We start from the raw sequence: 21,176 nt of genomic DNA, 5'->3' as shown, positions 1-21,176 counted from the left end.
CTCTGTCAAAAGGTAAAGACCCCTCAATAATTGAGAACTGGCGCCCCATCAGTCTTCTCAATGTTGATAGAAAGATCTTGGCGAAGATTCTTTTTTGGCGCTTGTCGTCAGTAGCAGGCGATTTGTTGTCCAATCATCAGCACTGCTCGGTCCAGGGCAGAAGTACCTTTTCAGCAATTTTAACTGTCCGGGAGGCTTTGGAGCGATGCAGGGCTGCTGGATGGAGAAAGTACTTGCTGGCATTGGATCAGGCGAAGGCTTTTGATCGAGTCAATCATGAGTACCTGTATTTGCTACTTGGTAGATACGGCCTGCAGGGGAGGTTTATTGATTGGCTGAAAACATTATATAAAGGGGCTGAGAGCTTCCCACTTGTTAATGGTTGGGTTGGACGGCCTTTTGAGGTTGGCTCTGGTGTGCGCCAGGGGTGTCCTTTGAGCCCCCTGCTATATGTATTCGCAATCGACCCCTTCATAAGAAGGTTAGAGAGTGGATCGTTGTGTGGGGTGCCTTTGGGCATTGCTGGTGTGCCGCCTTTGAAGGTCGTGGCCTATGCCGATGATGTGTCTGTAATTATCTCTGGGATGGAGGAGGCGCAGGAGGTGGTCTCTGTGATAGAGCAGTACACTGAGGCTTCTGGCTCTAAAATCAATCATGAAAAGAGTGAAGTTTTCTGGATGGGTGAGGAGGGTGAAAGCTTCGAACTTCCGGATGCCTTCCCAGAGCCCCAGCAGGAAATTAAAGTGTTGGGCATCAAATTTGGTCCTGGTGACTATGGTCATCGAAATTGGGAAAGCAGGTTGTTGAATGCCAATGCCAAGGTGGCAAGCTGGAAGAAATGGAAACTTTCCTTGAGGGAAAGGGTTGACTTGATTAAAACTTACCTGATCCCAATCTTTTTATATGTCAGCTTTGTCTGTATCTTGCCGGAATCTCTCTATGCAAGGGTGTACAGCTGCTTTTTCCAACTGTTATGGGGAAATAGGCTGAACCTGATCAAACGCAATGTAACTTACCTGTCCAGGCGGGAGGGTGGTCTAGGAATGGTCAACCCTATAGTTTTCTTTTCTCTGCTTTTTTTAAAGTATAATCTTGGTAATATGTTAGCAGAGACCCCGCCGGGATGGGTGGGTATTTTTCAATCTTGGTTTAGGCCTTTTCTGCGATGCTGGGAAGATGGCGGGCCAGTGAAAAGTCTGAGAGTCCGACATGGCAAGCTTCCGGCTTATGTTGCCCCGTGTCTGAAAATACTTAGGTAGTGGCAGGTGACAGTGGGGGATATCAAGTCCCTCCCCAGAAAGCTTCTGGAGAAGAGGATTTTGGGCTCTGCTTTCAGTGTGTTGCTGACCTTAAGGGATTGCCCAGGCCCCGTAATGAGGGAGGGGTTGCGTTTAATTAACTTAGGAAGAATCCCTTTGAAGTTTAGGGATCAAGCCTGGCTCGCTTTCCATGGAAGGCTCTATGTGAGAGGGAACCTGAAGCATCGCCCTGTGGATGATCGGGATTGTCCTAGAGCGGAGTGTGTTGGTAAAGTGGAGTCTATGGACCACTTTTTGCTCCAGTGTCCCTTTAACATAGAGGTGTATAAAAGGGTGGGGAGGGTTCTAGGCATCCCCTTTCTCTATCGCATGAGTTATGCGGAGTGGGTGTACGGGGCATTCCCGACTCGCTGGGATTTTGATTTGGATACACTTTTTCTAGTTAGTATAGTTGTCCGTTACTTCACGTGGAATGCACGGTGCCAGATTACCCTGCGGAAGAAAGTCCTCCCTGTCGAGGTGGTGGTGTACGATATTCTTGGTGAGGTTGGGAAGATTCGGGGTCTTGAGAAGGGCAGGGAGCCTCGAGCGGTCTGGATAAGGGCGTGGAGGAATATCAGACCTGCTTTTGGTGAACTGTCCATCTCTGGGTAAAAAGCTTTTTTCCTATGCTATTTCTTTCAAGCCCTTAGCTTTTGTTGGTTAATATCTTCATTTTTGAAGAAGGGCTGCATGCATAATGGGGGTGGTTTTGTTTCTTGACCTCGCAGGTTTGATGTCTGGTGTGGTGGTGTGAGTCTTATTAAGATTATTTTTCCCGGTAATGATGTTTCATGATGTGAGTTTTGTTTTTGCTGTAAAGGCAGTCTTTATTTGAGAGCAGAATTTGCTATGTTTTTTTCCCCTTTTCATGTAAATATGTATATATTTATTTATGTATATTGATTTTATGCTTATTGATTGCAAGACTTTTAATAAACAAAATTGGGAAGAATGTCCCTTACATTGGTGATCAGTGGAAAGAATGTCCCTTACATTGGTGGTCAGTGGGAAGAATGTTCCTTACATTGGTGGTCAGTGGGAAGAATGTCCCTTCTCACAATGTGTATTGAAACCTTCAGCAAATCAGATAAGAGCCCAGCCTCATGTCCTGTCTGGAGGACACCCAGCATCATCTAGTTTTTTTCCTCCCTAGCCCCCCCTTTCATTCATTGGATTTCAGTTCTTTCAATCATGGAGGGTCAGCATCACATGTGGGCGTTAACTATGCAAATGCAGTCTGCCTAGAAACGCCCACTCCTCCAGGCGGATACTTACCTATTAAGTCATTTTAACATTTGCATATATCCTATTAGGATCCTACCCACTGCTTGCATCAGGTCTCACGGTTCTTGATAGGAATATTGAGGCAGGCTGTTATGATGTTTACAGGAAGCACCCTGTTAGCCCCTCCTACCAGCCATGATCTGCCTGCATTGCATAGATAAGCACAGAGACCCAGTGATGACATCACCGGGTCCAATATAAAGTATGTAATGAAAACAGGAAGGTTTTATTATTGTCATTGATCTTTAACTTTGTGTTTCTTGTTATTTGCAGCTTCTGGGAAATGTATGAGAGTGGGGGAGGGTCTCCAGGTAAAGTCTGTTTTGTCATACATGTGCCCATGGCACTCTCCCAGCCCAAGTGGGATGGGCTTTTAATCATGTGACTGCTGTGGGAGCCAATACAATGGTCACATGATACAGAAGTGGTGCCACCTCCTGAGCATTAACCATTTCCAGCCCAGGCCAATTCTGACATTCCTCTCCTACATGTAAAAATCAAATACAGGTTTTTTTTTTATAAGAAAATTAATTACAACCCCCAAACTTTTTTTTTTTCAAGCAGAGGCCTTAGAGAATAAAACGATCGGTGTTGCAAATTTTTATGTCACACGATATTTTCAGAATATTGTTTTGGGGAGGAAAATACACTATAAAGGGTAATTCCACTTTCGTGGAGAAAAAATAAAATAGCAAATAAAAGAAAAAATAATATAGCGTATACAATTGCAACACAAATCATATTGTAACTGAATGTTATTAAAAATGACCTTTTCTTTTAAATCTGCAGCTGTTGTAATTTTCTGAAAATGCAATCCAATATGGCCGCCTGGAGGTGTTCTGTACACAGAATGTATACTGACCACACCCCCAGAAACACCATTTCCTGCTTGTGTGATTGGCTCACCTGCACTAAGATACAAGTCAGATTTCTGGCATCCCCTGCAACACAAATGTAATTTCTGGTGGGATACTCCCAATAGGAACACGTCTAAAGGGATGCTGGCCCAGCAGATTTCATCATTAGTGCCCTGCAGCTGCACAGCTGATTGATAATTATCAAACCACTCCCATTAGACCCAGTCAACACAGAGGAACAAACATTGATTTCTTCAGAATAACAAAAGATTGGAATCTGCAACAAAGTTTGTTACAATCCCTGCAATGTACAGAGATCACCCAGAGGGGGGAAGGTTTTTTTTCTCAACAAAAGTGGAGTTACGATTTAATGAATTTTAAAACACAAAATAAAACCAAATTGTTTGGTAAAGTATAAAAGAAAATGTTCCTCTCAGTAAATGGATATCATACATGTCATGGTGACTGCCTAACGTACATTTACTGCGGCAGGTCAGCTCTATTGCGCGAAATCACGTACCTGCACATCATTTCGTGCAATAGCCACTAGGGGGCATGTGCATGCCGCCGGAGACGTGATCGTGTGCTGATTTGACAGGGCGGTAGGCAGTCAGCTGGTCTTGCAGATCCCCATGTCCGCCGGCCACCTGGGATCGTTTCCGACAGAGGCAGAACGGCGGTCTTCCTATGTAAACAAGCCAGAGCGCCGTTCTGTCAGGGGAGAATATAGAGATCTTGTGTTCCTGCTAAGCGGGAACACGGATCTCTGTCTCCCCCCCCCCCCATTCACACCATCCCCTACACAGTTAGAAAGCACCCCCTAGGGTCAAATTTAACCCTTTGATCGCCCCTGGTGTTAACCCCTTCCCTGCCAGTATCATTAGTACAGTAACAGTGCATATTTTTAGCACTGATTCCTGTAATAATGTCACTGGTCCCCCAAAAAAGTGTCAGGTGTCCGATTTGTTCGCCACAATGTCGCTGTCCCGCTATAAAATGCTGATCACTGCCATTAGTAGTAAAAAAAATAAAAAAATAAATAAATATATTGCATCTGCTGTTAAACAATGTTATATCACTGACATTATCTTTTTTTTTTTTTTTTTTTCTCCAAAAAAAAGTTTTATTGAAAAATTAAGAAGTGCATGAACAGACAATAACAACAAAACAATGCTCAAAGATTGGAGAATATCAAATAGTATATCTGGATTTAACAGATATCACATATGTATGGTCAATCCAGAGGTAGGAATAATACCTCACACGAGTTAATTGTTACATTTGAGTTTTTAACGAACTGGAGTATAAAATAATTAATTCCAATCTTGATTCAGTTCTAGGTACATGATTGCATCATAGGTGAGAACTTTTTGTGGTAAAGCAAAAAAAAAAAAAAAAAAAAGGCGTAAAATAAAACCTATTTATTACTTGGGTTGAATATAAACCTCAGAGAAAGCAATCACCAAAATAGGAGAGATAGGGGACAGGACAAACTGTCAATATTGGTAAGACTATTATCTTTGTAAGTGCCGGTTCACACTGGGGCGACCTGTGAGGCGACCTGGTCGCCTCACAGGTCGCCGCAGGTCGCCTCCCATAGGGAAGCTGCGGACCCGTTCTAATAGGAGCGACACAAGTCGCTCCGACCTAGAAAAAGGGTCCGGAGCTTCTTTGGGGCGACCAGGAGGCGACCGCCATAGACTTATGAAGTCCGTGGCGGCCGCTCCGAAGTCGCGGCGCGCTGCTCGCACCGCGATCTCGGAGGTCGCCCCTGCAAGTAGCGTCGCGGTAATGTGAACCGGCGCTTAATATTATTTTGTTTCAATAAAACATTCATGGGGAAAAAATAAATAAAAATGCCAAAAAAATATCCCATAGTTTGTAGACGCGATAACTTTTTGCGCAATTGAGATTTTCTTTTACCAAAAATATGTAGCAGATTACATATTGGCTTAAATTTATGAAGATTTTTTTTTTTTTTACACTTTTTATTTAAAGTGTTTTATAGCAGAAAGTAATATATATATTTATTTCAAAATTTTCGCTTTTTTTTTTTTTTTTTTGTTTATAGCACAAAAAAATAAAAAAACGCAGAGGTGATCAATTACCTCCAAAACTACAATCACAATATTGCAGCGCTTACACAAAAAAATTATAAATCACATAACAACAAATGTGCCATAAATAACAATATTTAAAAAGTCTTTCAAAATATCGTATAAAGTGCTCCAAACTCCAAAGTACGAGGTGCTGAAGTGCTTCATGTAAAACATGTGCCACAGTTCCCTTCTTGTATCCCCACTCACCAGAAAGATTGGAACCGCAGCTTTTCAGTCTGAGGGGTCAACCAAGCTTGTGTCTGGTGAGATGGCATCCAGCCCACTAAACAATTAAATCGGGTCCCACCAATTGAGAGGGGCCTTTTGTCTCAGAGGCCCCTCCTCTGTTCTGTTCTAGAAGTGGACCCTTTATCCATCATCTGAAGGATTTCTCTGCTTCTTTTGAACGTAAAGTCCAAAGGTCACTAAAGTCACCCCAAAACCAACATTTGGTGGGACCCGATTTAATTGTTTAGCGGGCTGGATTCCATCTCACCAGACACAAGCTTTGTTGACCCCCCAGACTGAAAAGCTGTGGGTCCATGGCCGCCTTCCGTGACTTTGCCCGGGCCTCCTGTCCCACCGGGAGACCCGAGCACCCAGCCGGCGCGTCCGCCGACTGGATGGAGTCCCGATCTAACCCGGGAGCGGCTTCGATCGGGTCTCCGATGACGTAACCCGGAGGCGGCGCCCATGACGTCACTTCCGGGTTACTCTGCTGCAAAAGGCGGCAGATTTAAAAAACGACTGTATGCAAAAATGCAGTTTTCGGGCATTTTGAATACATGAAAGTGCAGTGGAGGGGTTTGAGGTCTTTTAGACCCTCGATCCCTCCATAAAGAGTACCTGTCACTGCATATTGGTGTCACAAGGGATGTTTACATTGCTTGTGACAGCAATAAAAGTGATCAGATTTTTTTTTTTTTTTTTAAAAACCTGTAATAAAGTTAAAAAAAAAATAAAATAAATAGGAAAAAAAAAAATAATAATTTAGCCGCCACCGTCACCGTTAGCTCGCGCACAAAAGAAAACAAATACGGAAGTCGAGCCGCAAATGAAATCGCTGTTCAAACCACACATGTGAGGTATCGCCGCGATCACCAGAGCGTGAGCAATAATTTTAAAAAAAGAGCTACACTCTCACTCTAAACTGGTAACCGTTAAAAAATTTTAAAGCGTCGCCTATTGAGATTTCTATTGACCATAGTTTGTCGGCATTCCACGGGTGCGCGCAATTTTAAACCGTAACATACTGGGTATCTATTTACTCGGCGTGACATCATCTTTCACAATATACAAAAAAAATTGGGCTAACTTTACTGTTTAGTATTTTTTAAATGCAGTGAAATGTGATTTTTCGTAATTTTCCCCAAAAAATGGCATTTTAAAGACAGTTGCGCAAATACCGCGTGACAACAAATATTTCAATGACCGCCATTTTATTCTCCAGAGGCTTTGCTAAAAAAAATATATATATATAATGTTTGGGGGTTCTAAGTAGTTTTCTGGGAAAAAATACTGATTTTACCTTGTAAACAAAAAGTGTCCGAAATAGGCCTGGGGGTAAAGTGGTTAAAAGGGCCTTCTGGAGGTGGCATCAAGGAGTTAATAAAGTAATATATAAACTCTCTGTTATTTTTAGGTGTGAACTATGTTGGAGATACCCTGCTGCAAGGATCCAACCCCTTGTAGGAGGTCTTCTCTGCCTCCGGGACGTGTTGACCATTCTGGACTTTGGACTACTGCATGTGTGCACATGTGTGAGATCGCCATAGCAAACGGATTGCGACTGGACTTGCGTTGCGGACAAACCTGCAAGACTTGGGATGTGTATAGAGGAACTTGATGCCTTGTAGATAGTCTTTTCTTCCTTCAAGATTTCTATGGTTTGTTTTTTTCAATGCACTAACAAAATAGACACAGACTAGGAAATGCAGCTGATTAAACGTCTATTGAATGGGCTACAACTGATGGCATTATGGTGCCCCCATTGGCATGCAGTGAGTATGACCATTTCATGTATCTCCTTTCACTCCGAGGGGCTGAGAAATGGTTGAACAATGGCTCACCTTAAGCCTGTTTGACAGTTCTTCCTATTTTTCATAATAATTGATGATTGTCTGTGTTTCATTATGAAGAATCATCCTTATCATGACCATTCGTCATCTACGATTATTCTACATCACGCACCATTAAGGTTCTCATATTCTGGTGGAGGTCATGGAGGGTTTTAGGGAAAAACAAGTCAAACCACAGGCTCATGTTGGCCCAGCTACAGACTTGAGCTCCTATTGAGGCATCTTTATAGATTCCATGGACAGTTGTATCTTCATTGCGTTCTGGGCCTTCCCTTCCAGTTGGATGTGTGTAGAACAGCTTCTCTAGGAACTTCTCAAAGGCCATCATTTAGGGAAAACAAGTTAAACCACAAGCTCATGTTGGCCCAGCTACAGACTTGAGCTCCTATTGAGGCATCTTTATAGATTCCATGGACGGTTGTATCTTCATTGCGTTCTGGGCCTTCCCTTCCAGTTGGATGTATGTAGAACAGCTTCTATAGGAACTTCTCAAAAGCCATCATTTAGGGAAAACAAGTCAAAGCACAGGCTTATGTTGGCCCAGCTACAGACTTGAGCTCCTATTGAGGCATCTTTATAGACTCCATGGACAGTTCTATCTTGATTGCGTTCTGGGCCTTCCCTTCCAGTTGGATGTGTGTAGAACAGCTTCTATAGGAACTTCCAAAGGCCATCATTTTGGTTTCCAAGACCATGGTACCCTCTTTTTTAGGATATGGTCTGTTGGACATTTCATGAAGAACTGTAACATTTAAGATGGGTACCAACTTCAGACACAAATTGAAGAGATGCATTGCCCGACCATCCATCAAAAAATCATTAAACTGATATCTAGTGGTATGAAGACCATCAGCTTCTGGATCTTCTCTGGTTCTAAAATCAGGATGACGACATTGGGCCTAGCGTGTCCTCCTGGTTGCTTACTGCCATGTAACATCTTATACTAAGATACTTTGGTTTGTATTTAACAGAGAAACTAGATGACAATCTGGGATCTAGATGTTTTTATTGAATTCTCATTTGTTAATAAAAGAAAAGTGTTTAATGTGTATTTTGTGGCGCATCCCTAAGGTCTACATTATTTAAAAAGAAATAAAAGTTCAAAATGAACAATACAACTAATACTGATATTTTAGTTTTAGCTTTGTGTGTTCCCCTCCCCTATCGGATGCCCTGCCCACCTTTGTGTGTTCCCCTCCCCTATCGGATGTCCTGCCCACCTTTGTGCGTTCCCGTCCTCTATGGGGAGTTCTGCCCATCTTTGTGTGTTCCCCTCCCCTATCGGGTGTCCTGCCCACCTTTGTGTGTTCCTGTTCCTTATCGGGTGTCCTGCCCACCTTTGTGTGTTTCCGTCCCCTATTGGGTGTCCTGCCCACCTTTGTGTGTTCCTGTTCATTATCGGGTGTCCTGCCCACCTTTGTGTGTTCCCGTCCCCTATTGGGTGTCCTGCCCACCTTTGTGTGTTCCCGTCCCCTATTGGGTGTCCTGCCCACCTTTGTGTTCCCGTCCCCTATCGGGTGTCCTGCCCACCTTTTGTGTGTTCCTGTCCCCTATTGGGTGTCCTGGCCACCTTTGTGTGTTCCTGTTCCCTATCGGGTGTCCTGGCCACCTTTGTGTGTTCCCGTCCCCTATTGGGTGTCCTGCCCACCTTTGTGTGTTCCTGTCCCCTATTGGGTGTCCTGCCCACCTTTGTGTGTTCCTGTTCCCTATCGGGTGTCCTGCCCACCTTTGTGTGTTTCTGTTCCCTATCTGGTGTCCTGTTCACCTTTGTGTGTTCCCGTCCTCTATGGGGAGTCCTGTCCACCTTTGTGTCTTTCCGTCGTCTGTTGAGTGTCCTGCACACCTTTGTGTGTTCCCATCCTCTATGGGGTATCCTGCCCACTTTTGTGTGTTCCCATCCTGTATGGGGTGTCCTGCCCACCTTTGTGTGTTCCTATCCTCTATGGGGTGTCCTGCCCACCTTTGTGTATTCCCATCCCTTATCGGGTGTCCTGCCCACCTTTGTGCATTCCCGTCCTCTATGGGTTTTCCTACCCACCTTTGTGTGTTCCTGTCCCCTATGAGGTGTCCTACCCACCTTTGTGTGCTCCCATATCCTATGGGGTGTTCCACCCACCATTTTATGTTCCGTCCTTTATGGGACCTAAAGGTGGGTACCTTCGTGTGTTCCTGTCCCCTGTAGGGTATCTTACTGACCTTTTGTGTGTTTCTGTCGCCTATGGGGTATCTATGCCTTCCTCTATGGGATGCCCCTCTCCCCTTTGTGTGTTCCTGTTCCTTGTGGGGGTATCCTGCTAACCTTCATGTGTGTCTGTCTCCTATCAGGTGTCTGTGCTCACCTTTGTGTCTTCTTGTCCATTCTAGGATGTCCTGCCCACCTTTGTGTGTTCCCATCCCCTATGGGATGTCCCACCCACCGTCGTGCGTTCCTGTCCTCTATGGGATGTCCCACCCACCGTCATGTGTTCCTGTCCCCTATGGGAAATCCCACCCACCGTCGTGTGTTCCTGTCCCCTATGGGGTGTTCCACTAACCGTCGTTTGTTCCTGTCCCCTATGGGATGTCCTACCCGCCGTCGTGTGTTCCAGTCCCCTATGGGAAATCCCACCCACCATCGTGTGTTTCTGTCCCCTATGGGAAATCCCACCCACCGTCGTGTGTTCCTGTCCCCTATGGGAAATCCCACCCACCGTCGTGTGTTCCTGTCCCCTGTGGGATGTCCCACCCACCGTCGTGTGTTCCTGTCCCCTGTGGGATGTCCCACCCACCGTCGTGTGTTCCTGTCCCCTATGGGGTGTCCCACCCACCGTCGTGTGTTCCTGTCCCCTATGGGGTGTCCCACCCACCGTCGTGTGTTCCTGTCCCCTATGGGGTGTCACTGCTTGCCTTTTTGTGTTATCCTGTTCTCTCTGGGGTGCCCCCGCACACCTTTGTGTGTTCCTGTTCCTTGTGGGGTGTCCTGCCATTATTTGTGTGTTCCTGTCCTCCATAGCATGGCTCTGCCCACCTTTTTGTGTTCCCATCCTCTATAAGGTGTCCTACTCACCTTGTGCGTTCCTGTTCCCAATGGGGTGTCCCTACAGCCTTTGCGTGTTCCCGTCTTTTAAGGGATATCCCACCCACATTCGTGTGTTCACTATGGGGTGTCTCACCCACTGCTCTGTGTTTCTTTCCCCTCTGGGGTTTCACTGCCCACCTAGGAACCCCAAGAACTCACCAATAAAGGCCCCATGAAAAGAAAATGTCAGAAGATTCAACTCTTTGGGATTCACCAGATACTGAGGTTCTGGGTGGATGGATACAAAGTTACAATGTACAGTATGATGTTGATGATGATATGATACAAAGTTACAATGTACAGACTGATGACATTCTTTTGAGCTTGGTCAAAGTCACCAGACTGGAGATCATGGAGGTGCTTCAAGGAGCTTTTCTGATGAATCATCCTGTTGCTGTACATTGTGACATGATGGGAATTTATTTATTCAGACTTAAAAAGCTTCTGAAATTACTTTAAAACAAAAGTTTGGTCCAGATCTTCTCTAGATCTGATGTGCTGAACGATCCCTGCATTGGATGTGTTTTGTTTCTGTGCATTTTAATGTGTTTTAGATGTATTGAGATGTTCTGAATCGAGACTTTGCAGTTTCCAAGGATACGGCAGGTAACAAATGTACAAATCAGGAGCTTTTTTTATTTCATCTCCCCCCTGTGTGCTCTGCGGGTGTCCCTGTGCTCACACCGTGCTGTACTGGGTGGACTTTACCTTTAAATCCTCCCTCCGGCCTGCTCTGCAGTCCTGCACAGTTGTACCGACTCCTCTGCTTCCTCTGAATTCACTGCACACTGAGTAGGGTGACCACATTTCCAAACTGCCATTCAGGGACAACCCCCCCCCTCGAAAAAAAAAAAAGATTTTTGATAACTTTTTTTTTTTTGGGGGGGTCACATCTTCAGTTTTGAGGGGATTCAAGCTGGGACCAGTAGTTCCTCACTTTGGGGGGGGGGGGGGGTTCACACCCCCCCAGAAGTCAAGGACTTCAAATCTCAGCATAAACCCCTGATATCTAAGGGTGTGCCCCCCAAAATTGAAAGACTACAAGTCTCAGCATGAACCCCTGATATCTAAGGGTGTGCCCCCCCAAAATTGAAAGACTACAAGTCTCAGCATGAACCCCTGATATCTAAGGGTGTGCCCCCCAAAATTGAAAGACTACAAGTCTCAGCATGAACCCCTGATATCTAAGGGTGTGCCCCCCCCAAAATTGAAAGACTACAAGTCTCAGCATGAACCCCTGATATCTAAGGGTATGACTTCCCCAAAAGTGATGGCTTTCACGGGTTTGTGATGGGACCTGTAGTTCTCTCTATTTGGGGGGGGGGTGTCACATCTTCAGTTCTGAGGGGTTCGTGCTGGGACCTGTAGTCCCTCACTTTTGGGGGGGGTTACATCCCCCAAAAGTCAAGGACTACAAGTTTCAGCATAAACCCCTGATATCTAAGGGTATCACTCCCCCCCCCCCCCACCAAAAGTGATGGACTGCAAGTCCCAGCATGAACCCCTGAGATCTAAGGATGTGACCACATAGCTTTCACGGGTTCGTGAAGGGACCTGTAGTTCTTCACTTTGGGGGGGGGGGGGGGTTACATCCCCAAAAGTCAAGGACTACAAGTTTCAGCATAAACCCCTGATATCTAAGGGTATCACTCCCCCCCCACCAAAATTGATGGACTACAAGTCCCAGTATGAACCCCTGAGATCTAAGGATGTGACCCCATAGCTTTCACGGGTTTGTGAAGGGACCTGTAGTTCTCTCTATTTGGGGGGGGGGGGTCACATCTTCAGTTCTGAGGGGTTCATGCTGGGACCTGTAGTTCTTCACTTTTGGGGGGGGGGGTTACATCTCCCAAAAGTCAAGGACTACAAGTTTCAGCATAAACCCCTGATATCTAAGGGTGTGCCCCCCCAAACTTGAAAGATTACAAGTCTCAGCATAAACCCCTGATATGTAAGGGTGTGCCCCCCCCAAATTGAAAGACTACAAGTCTCAGCATGAACCCCTTATATCTAAGGGTATGACCCCATAGCTTTCACGGGTTCATGACGGGTCCTGTAGTTCTCTCTATTTGGGGGGGGGGGGGGGTCACATCTTCAGTTTTGAGGGGGTTCATGCTGGGACCTGTAGTCCCTCACTTTTGGGGGGGTCACATCCCTCAAAAGTCCAGGACTACAAGTTTCAGCATAAACCCCTGATATCTAAGGATATGACTCCCCCAAAAGTGATGGACTTCAAGTCCCAGCACGAACCCCAGATATCTAAGGATATGACCCCCCCCCCCCAGAAGTCAAGGACTACAAGTTTAAGCATAAACCCCTGATATCTAAGGATATGACCCCCCCCCCCAAAAGTGATGGACTACAAGTCCCAGCATGAACCCCTATCTAACGATATGACCCCCCCCCCCCCAAAGTGATGAACTACAAGTCCCAGCATGAACCCCTGGGATCTAAGGATGTGACCCCCCCAAAAAAAGGTGATGGACTACAAGTCCCAGCATGAACCCCTGAGACCCCATAGATTTCACGGGTTTGTGATGGGACCTGTAGTTTTCTCTATTTAGGGGGGTTGTCACATCTTCAGTTCTGAGGGGTTCATGCTGGGACCTGTAGTTCTTCACTTTTGGGTGGGGGGGGGGGTTACATCCCTCAAAAGTCAAGGACTACAAGTTTCAGCATAAACCCCTGATATCTAAGAGTGTGCCCCCTAAAATTGAAGGACTACAAGTCTCAGCATGAACCCCTGTTATATAAGGATATTACTCCCCCCCCCCCAAAAGTGATGGACTACAAGTCCCAGCATGAGCCCCTGAGATCTAAGGATGTGACCCCCCCCCCCCAAAAAAAAGTGATGAACTACAAGTTCCAGCATGAACCCCTGAAATCTAAGACCCCATAGATTTCACAGGTTTGTGATGGGACCTGTAGTTTTCTCTATTTTGGAGAAGGGGGGTGTCACATCTTCAGCTCTGTGGGGTTCATGCTGGGACCTGTAGTCCTTTACTTTTGGGGGGTCATATCCCCCAAAAGTCAAGGACTCCAAGCTTCAGCTTAAACCCCTAATTGATATCTAAGGGTGTGCCCCCCCCAAAAAAAAAATTTGAAGGACTACAGGTCTCAGCATGAACCCCTGATATCTAAGGGTATTACTCCCCGCCCCCCCCCAAAAAATGATGGACTACAAGTCCCAGCATGAACCGCTGGGATCTAGGGGGGGGGGCCTATACATTTTACGGGTTCGCGATGGGACCTTTAGTTTTCTCTATTTAGGGGAGGGGGGGGGCACATCTTCAGCTCTGAGGGGTTCATGCTGGGACCTGTAGTCCTTTACTTTTTTGGGGGGGTCACATCCCCCAAAAGTCAAGGACTACAAGTCCCAGCATGAACTCCTGAGATCTAAGGATGTGACCCCCCCCCCCCAAAAAAAAAGCGATGGACTACAAGTCCCAGCATGAACCCCTGAGATCTCTAAGGGTGTGACTCCATAGATTTCACAGGTTTGTGATGGGACCTGTAGATTTCTCTATTTAAGGGGGGGTCATATCTTCAGCTTTGTGGGGTTCATGCTGGGACCTGTAGTCCTTTACTTTTGGGGGGTCATATCCCCCAAAAGTCAAGGACTCCAAGCTTCAGCTTAAACCCCTAATTGATATCTAAGGGTGTGCCCCCCCCCAAAAAAAATTTGAAGGACTACAGGTCTCAGCATGAACCCCTGATATCTAAGGGTATGACTCCCCGCCCCCCCCCCCCTCTCAAAAAGTGATGGACTACAAGTCCCAGCATGAACCGCTGAGATCTATGAATTTGACCACCCCCCAAAAAAAAAGTAATGGACTACAAGTTCCAGCATGAACCGCTGAGATCTAAGGGTGTGACCCCATAGCTTTCATGAGTTTGTGATGGGACCTGTAGTTTTCTTTAATTGGGGGGGGGGGTGTCACATCTTCGCTGTATTGTCCCCGAATGAAAGGACCCGGGGGACAGATCCGCAAAATGCAGGACTGTCCCGGGCAATCCGGGACAAGTGATCACCGTAACTGTGAGCTGCTCAGCATGTGCATTAGAAGCTGCAGCAAGTCACTCCCCCCCCCCCCCCCCACACACACAAGTGCAACCCATGTGGGATAATACTTGGCTTCCTTGCTAATCCAGCAATCTTCCCCCTAACCAGATCCTGTCCAGCTTCTCTTCTCTACCTCGGCCCAATTCACTATTATCCATTTCCACACCAGGCCTTTTCTTTTTCTTCACAAGTAAAAATCCGTTTTTTTTTTTTTTTGCTAGAAAATTATTTATAACCCCCCAAACATTATTTATTTTTGAAATTATTTTAAAGCAGAGACCCTAGAGAATTAAATGGTGATTCTTGCAATTTTTAATGTCTCGTGGTATTTGTACAGCAGTTTGTCAAATGCATTTATTTTAGGGGGGGGGGGGGGGAGAATACACCTTAAAGCGGTTGTAAACCCTATTAAAAAAAAAAAAAAAAAAACCTGCAAGACAAAGGCATAATGAGCTAGTATGCATCGCATACTAGCCAATTATGTTTAACTTACCTTAAAACGAAGCCCCGACACGGACCCCCGGACATCAATGCGGGCGCTGCCATGATCCCTCGTCGTCTCTTCCGGGTTCGGCGGCTCCGGCCCGCTGATTGGCCGAAAGAGACGGCTCCAGCGCGCTGATTGGCCGGAGCCGCGATGACGTCACTCCCGCGCATGCGCGCGGGAGTGATTTTTCCGGCAAGCTCCCGGCAAGTTAATTGAAGGTCCCCCCGGACCTTCAGAGCGCATGCGCCGCTAGCGCGAGCGGCTGCATGCACTGTAAATATCTCCTAAACCGTGCCGGTTTAGGAGATATTATTTGTACCTACAGGTAAGCCTTATTATAGGCCTTATTATAGGCTTACCTGTAGGTAAAAGTGTCAAAAAGCGGGATACTACCGCTCTAATAATCAAATTTTTTCATCATTTTAGGCCAATTTGTATTCTGCTACATATTTTTGGTTAAAAAAAAAAAATCCCAATAAGCGTATTTTGATTGGTTATCGCGTCTACAACCTAGGGGAAAGATTTATGTAATTTTTATCATTATTTTTTTTTTTACTAGTAATGGCGGGAATCTGCGATTTTTAGCGGGACTGCGACATTGCAGCGGACAGATCGGACCCCTAACTGACATTTTTTACACTTTGGGGGTACCAGTGACATCACTACAGTAATCAGTGCTATAAATATTCACTGTTACTGTAAAAATGACACTGGCAGGGAAAGGGGTTAACCTAGGGGTGATCAAAGGGTTAAGTGTAACCCTAGGGGGTGTTTTCTAACTGTATGGAGGAGGGGCTTGTGGAATCAACACAGAGACCTGTGATCCTTAATAGGAGGATCACAGGAGCTCTGTGATCATTCCAGAGAGAACAACGGTCTGCCGTGTGTACAGCTGACCGTTCTTTTCTCTCAGCGGGGAGCGATCGTGGGTGCCTGACAGCAATCAGAGCCAGCTGCCCCCATGGATCAGCTTCCTCTGTGCCTAATGGGGGCACCAGCGTGCGCCTCCAGGAGCGCTCCCGCGATCCGACGTATAGCTACGTCGGTTCGCGCAGCCGAGCCAGCAAGTGGTTAATGGTTTAGTCCGTAGGGTTCAATATTGAGTTGGCCCACCCTTTACAGCTTCAACTCTTCTGGGAAGGCTGTCCACAAGGTTTAGGAGTGTCTATGGGAATGTTTCACCATTCTTCCAGAAGCGCATTTTTGAGGTCAGGCACTGATGTTGGAAAAAAGGCCTGGCTCGCAGTCTCCACTCTAATCCATCCCAAAGGTGTTCTATGGGGTTGAGGTCAGGACTCTGTGCAGGCCAGTCAAGTTCCTCCACCCCAAACTCGCTCATCCATGTATTTATGGACCTTGCTTTGTGCACTGGTGTGCAGTCATGTTGGAACAGGAAGGGGCCATCCCCAAACTGTTCCCACATAGTTGGGAGCATGAAATTGTCCAAAATGCCTTAAGAGTTCCCTTCACTGGAACTTAGGGGCCAAGTCCAACCCCTGAAAAGCAACCCCACACCATAATCCCCCCTCCACCAAATGGTTTGGACCAGTGCACAAAGCAAGGTCCATAAAGACATGGATGAGTGAGTTTGGGATGGAGGAACTTGACTGTCCTACACAGAGTCCTGACCTTAACCTGATAGAACACCTTTGGGATGAATTAGAGTGCACACTGCGAGCCAGGCCTCCTCGTCCAACATCAGTGGCTTACATGGGCGTAGGAACCGGGGGGGACGGGGGGGGACACATCCCCCCCAGGAAATAATGCGGGGGGGGGACAGGTATGGTGAAATCCCCCCCAGTTTAGTACTTGGAGAGTGCTGATTACGCTGTAAAAATGTCCAGTGCATTCGGCTACACCTACTGTTAGGATGGGGTTTACGACCCAGAAAGGCGCCGATTGGCTGCCTTCTGGGGGCGTAACCTGGGCGCAGGAAAGAGCGCTTGGCCACCCCCACCTTCGTGATGTCCTGGCTGTGATTGGTCCAGTCTCCAGCCTGGACCAATCATCATCCAGGACATCCGATCGCTGACGTCGCAATGGGGGCGGTGCCGGTGCGTGAGTCAGTCACTCACCGTCACCGCCGCTCACCTTCCCGCCGGTTCCCACCGCAGAGAAGAGGAGAGGCCGCCCGCCGGTTCCCACCGCAGAAGAGGACGAGGGAGAAGCCGCTCACCTTCCCGCCGCCGTCGATAGCCGAGCCGCCGCCGCCAGGTAAGTGCATTGGGTTGAAGGGAGCATGCACGCTGGTCTCTGCATTGATTGGGGGACAATGCTGTGGCAGTGGCACTCTGCAATCATTGGGGTACAATGCTGTGGGCACTCTGCAATCATTGAGATTTTTCATACACACACACACACACTCTCTCTCGCAGTTTACTGAAAAAGCATATACCTGGCGAGTAAAAATGCTGTCCCCCCAGATTTGTGTGGGTTCCTACACCCTTGGTGGCTTACCTCACAAATGGGCCTCCCATAGACACACTCCTAAACCTTGTGGACGGCCTTCCCAGAAGAGTTGAAGCCTTTATAGCTGCAAACGGTGAGCCAACTCAATATTGAACCCTACGGACTAAGACTGGGATGCCATTAAAGTTCATGTGTGTGTAAAGGCAGGCGTCCCAATACTTTTGACAATATAGTGTATGTATTGTGGTCGGCAAGTTGCTATTCGAGATTGGCTCAGGCGGGTTCGGGATTCTAGTCCCAACCCAGCTACTGGATCCCGCCAGGAAGCCGTCCTGTGGTGCAGCTGCTGCACAGACCGGGAAATGTCTCCATGCCTGTGATTGGTGGTGTGCAGTGTGGGATTCCTGGTGGGATCTGCAGGTGGGTTGGGACAGGGATCCCGAACATGCCTAAACCCATCTCTAGTGGCTATGGGTAGCTGTATTCATAGTGCCCTCTAGTGGCCCCTTGGAGCACAACTCACATAGAAAAATGAACAGGGCTGAGAGATGCCAGCCTGGACATATCAGAGGAAGAATCCCCGGATCGGGGAGAATGGTAAGTATTATCCCAGGTGGGCTGCAGTTAAGGGGGTGGGGGGCATTCTTAGGACTCAGTTCATGCCTACAGGTACGGCCAAGCATGGGCATGATCTCGTGCGCCATGTGGAGGGAAGCCCTCTCATTTCAATGCATGTGAGGATCATGGAAAATAAGCCTATGACTCTTTTCCTAAACCGTGCTGCATGGTACTGCGGCACCATGCGACTTGGTGCACGAAAAAGCCTACAGTTACGACCAAGCCTGGGTGTGATCTCATGCGCCATGTGTAGGGCAGCCCCTTCATTTCAATGCATGTGAGAAACATGGAAAAGAAGCCTATGACTCTTTTCCTAAATCATGCTGCATGGTACTGCGGCACCATGCGACTTGGGGCACGAAAACGCCTACAGGTACGACCAAACATGGCAAGATTTCGTGTGCTATTGTGCAGGGCAGCCCCTTCATTTCAATGCTTGTGAGAAACATGGAAAAGAAGCCTATGACTCTTTTCCTAAGTCATGCTGCATGGTACTGCGGCACCATGCGACTTGGGGCACAAAAACGCCTACAGGTACGACCAAACATGGCAAGATTTCGTGTGCTATTGTGCAGGGCAGCCCCTTCATTTCAATGCTTGTGAGAAACATGGAAAAGAAGCCTATGACTCTTTTCCTAAGTCATGCTGCATGGTACTGCGGCACCATGCGACTTGGGGCACGAAAACGCACGCATTTGCAGATGCATGGGGTGCCATTAACAATGGGACCATCATGTGTCTACTAAATGCACGTCTGGAGCTCTCAATTTAGTGCCTGTTCTCAACACGCATGGCCGCCAAAACATGATTTATAAAAAGTGCAACAGGAGGAGCGAGACCACCCTAAACATAGATGGGAACATCCAACTCTCTAACAAGAACACGGAAATCTGACCGATGGAATCGCCTTTATAAAGTGGTTGAGTTTGGGGCGCAGTGCGATTTTAACCGTAGACAAAACGCATGTTGATGCGTCTCTCTCCCGCTGCGATCGATGCCTAACGCAGTCATTTATGAAAGCTCCTCTCGTTTATTTGCAGATATTTCCAGGCGGTGCTTTTATAAAAATCAACTTGTGTTGTTTTTTTTATTCCGTCTCTTTAAAGTGGGGGAATGGCCCCGCGATGTGGATCCTTCCACGCTTTTCATCGGCGTCCCTGGCAGGCGGGCGGCGCGCTCAGTGTCGCCGTGTTATGCAATGCGTTTATCTTCAGAGGATCGCAGAGCGATGTCGGCCTTTCATCTTCCGCCGATAATGAGATTCTGTCCCTGACCCGCTCGCTGCCACTTCCTGACTCAGCGCTGGCCTTGGCGTGTTCCCTCCGCGCCGACATTCCGCGCTCTTCTTCCTCCTTTCATCTGCCGCTCTCTTATCTTCCCGTCTCTCTGCGCTGACATCAAATAAAGCGACGCGCGACCCTCCGGCTGCGCTCTGATATTCCTCTCCCCTCATCCTAAAACAGTCTCCGGAGGAATCCGTCTCCTCCGTGGGAACCTTCACTATGGCTGCCGCAGCAAAACGCCGGGCTCTGCAGCCGGACGCCGACATCGCAACTTTTCAACTTCAGAATGAGGGACAATTGAGGGAGTAATTGAGCTGCGGTACACATAATGGCAAAATGTGGGTGTGGCCAAAGTCTTGATGGTAGGGGCTTAAGGGGTGTGCTAAAAAAAAAACCCAGCTCTCTCACTAATGCCCCCCAGCTTTCTCACCTCTCACAAATGCCCCCCCCCCCAGCTCTCTCACCAATGCCCCCACCTTGGCTCTCTCATCAATGCCCCCTCAGCTATTTGAGCAATGCCCCCCCAGCTCTCTCACCAATTCCCCCCTCCTCTCTTACTAATGCCCCCCCCAGCTCTCTCACCAATTCCCCCCTCCTCTCTTTCTAATGCCCCCCCCAGCACGCTCCCCAATTGCCCCCTCCTATCTTATTAATGCCCCCCCAGCTCTCTCACCAATTACCCTCACCTCTCTTACTAATGCCCCCCCCAGCTCCCTCACCAATTGCCCCTCCTATTTTACTAATGCCCCCCCCCCAGCTCTTTCACCAATTTCACCCTTTTCTCTTACTAATGCCCCCCAGCTCTCTCACCAATTCCCCCCACCGCTCTTACTAATGCCCCCCCCCCCCACCAGCTCTCTCACTAATTTCACCATCCTCTCTTACTAGTGCCCCCCCCCCCAGCTCTCTCACTAATTTCACCCTTCTCTCTTACTAATGTCCCCCCAGCTCCCTCATCAATTCCCCCCTCCTATTTTACTAATGGCCCCCCTAGCTATCTCACTAATTCCCCCCTTCTCTCTTACTAATCCCCCCCCCCCAGCTCTCTCACCAATTTCACCCTTCTCTCTTACTAATGCCCCCCCAGCTCCCTCACTAATTTCACCCTTCTCTCTTACTAATGCCCCCCCAGCTCTCTCACTAATTCCCCCCTCCTCTCTTACTAATCCCCCCCCAGCTCTCTCACCAATTTCACCCTTCTCTCTTACTAATGCCCCCCCAGCTCCCTCACTAATTTCACCCTTCTCTCTTACTAATGCCCCCCCAGCTCTCTCACTAATTCCCCCCTCCTCTTTTACTAATCCCCCCCCCCAGCTCTCTCACCAATTTCACCCTTCTCTCTTACTAATGCCCCCCCAGCTCTCTCACTAATTCCCCCCTCCTCTCTTACTAATGCCCCCCCCCAGCTCTCTCACCAATTTCACCCTTCTCTCTTACTAATGCTCCCCCAGCTCTCTCACCAATTCCCCCCACCGCTCTTACTAGTGCCCCCCCCCCCAGCTCTTTCACCATCTCCCCCTCCTCTCTTACTAATGCCCCCCCCCCAGGGCAGTGTACAGAGAGCAGCATACAGAGGTCAGTAGTACAGAGAGCAGCATACAGAGGTCAGTAGTACATAGAGCAGTGTACAGAGGTCAGT

The 21,176-nt window shown here is 47.6% G+C and overlaps 1 protein-coding gene across 6 annotated transcripts in view; it reads left to right on the top strand.

Annotated features, from left to right (window-relative positions):
- Positions 1-7,444, top strand: part of ARAP1 (ArfGAP with RhoGAP domain, ankyrin repeat and PH domain 1) — a 406,767-nt gene extending 399,323 nt beyond the window's left edge. For all 6 annotated transcript variants that reach the window (XM_082244568.1, XM_082244572.1, XM_082244571.1 and 3 more), the window contains exons 33-34: positions 2,859-2,896; positions 7,184-7,444. In XM_082244568.1, coding sequence (XP_082100694.1) covers positions 2,859-2,876 — 18 coding nt within the window. In that variant the 3' untranslated portion in view covers positions 2,877-2,896; positions 7,184-7,444. The remainder of the gene's footprint in view (positions 1-2,858; positions 2,897-7,183) is intronic.
- Positions 7,445-21,176: the final 13,732 nt, after the last annotated feature.

This window comes from Pelophylax lessonae (genome assembly GCF_965119305.1).
Source record: "Pelophylax lessonae genome assembly, chromosome: 2".
In the NCBI taxonomy this organism is placed as follows: Eukaryota; Metazoa; Chordata; class Amphibia; order Anura; family Ranidae; genus Pelophylax; species Pelophylax lessonae.
The sequence above is the reverse complement of the archived record's forward strand: the minus strand, read 5'-3'. Positions and strand labels throughout refer to the sequence as shown.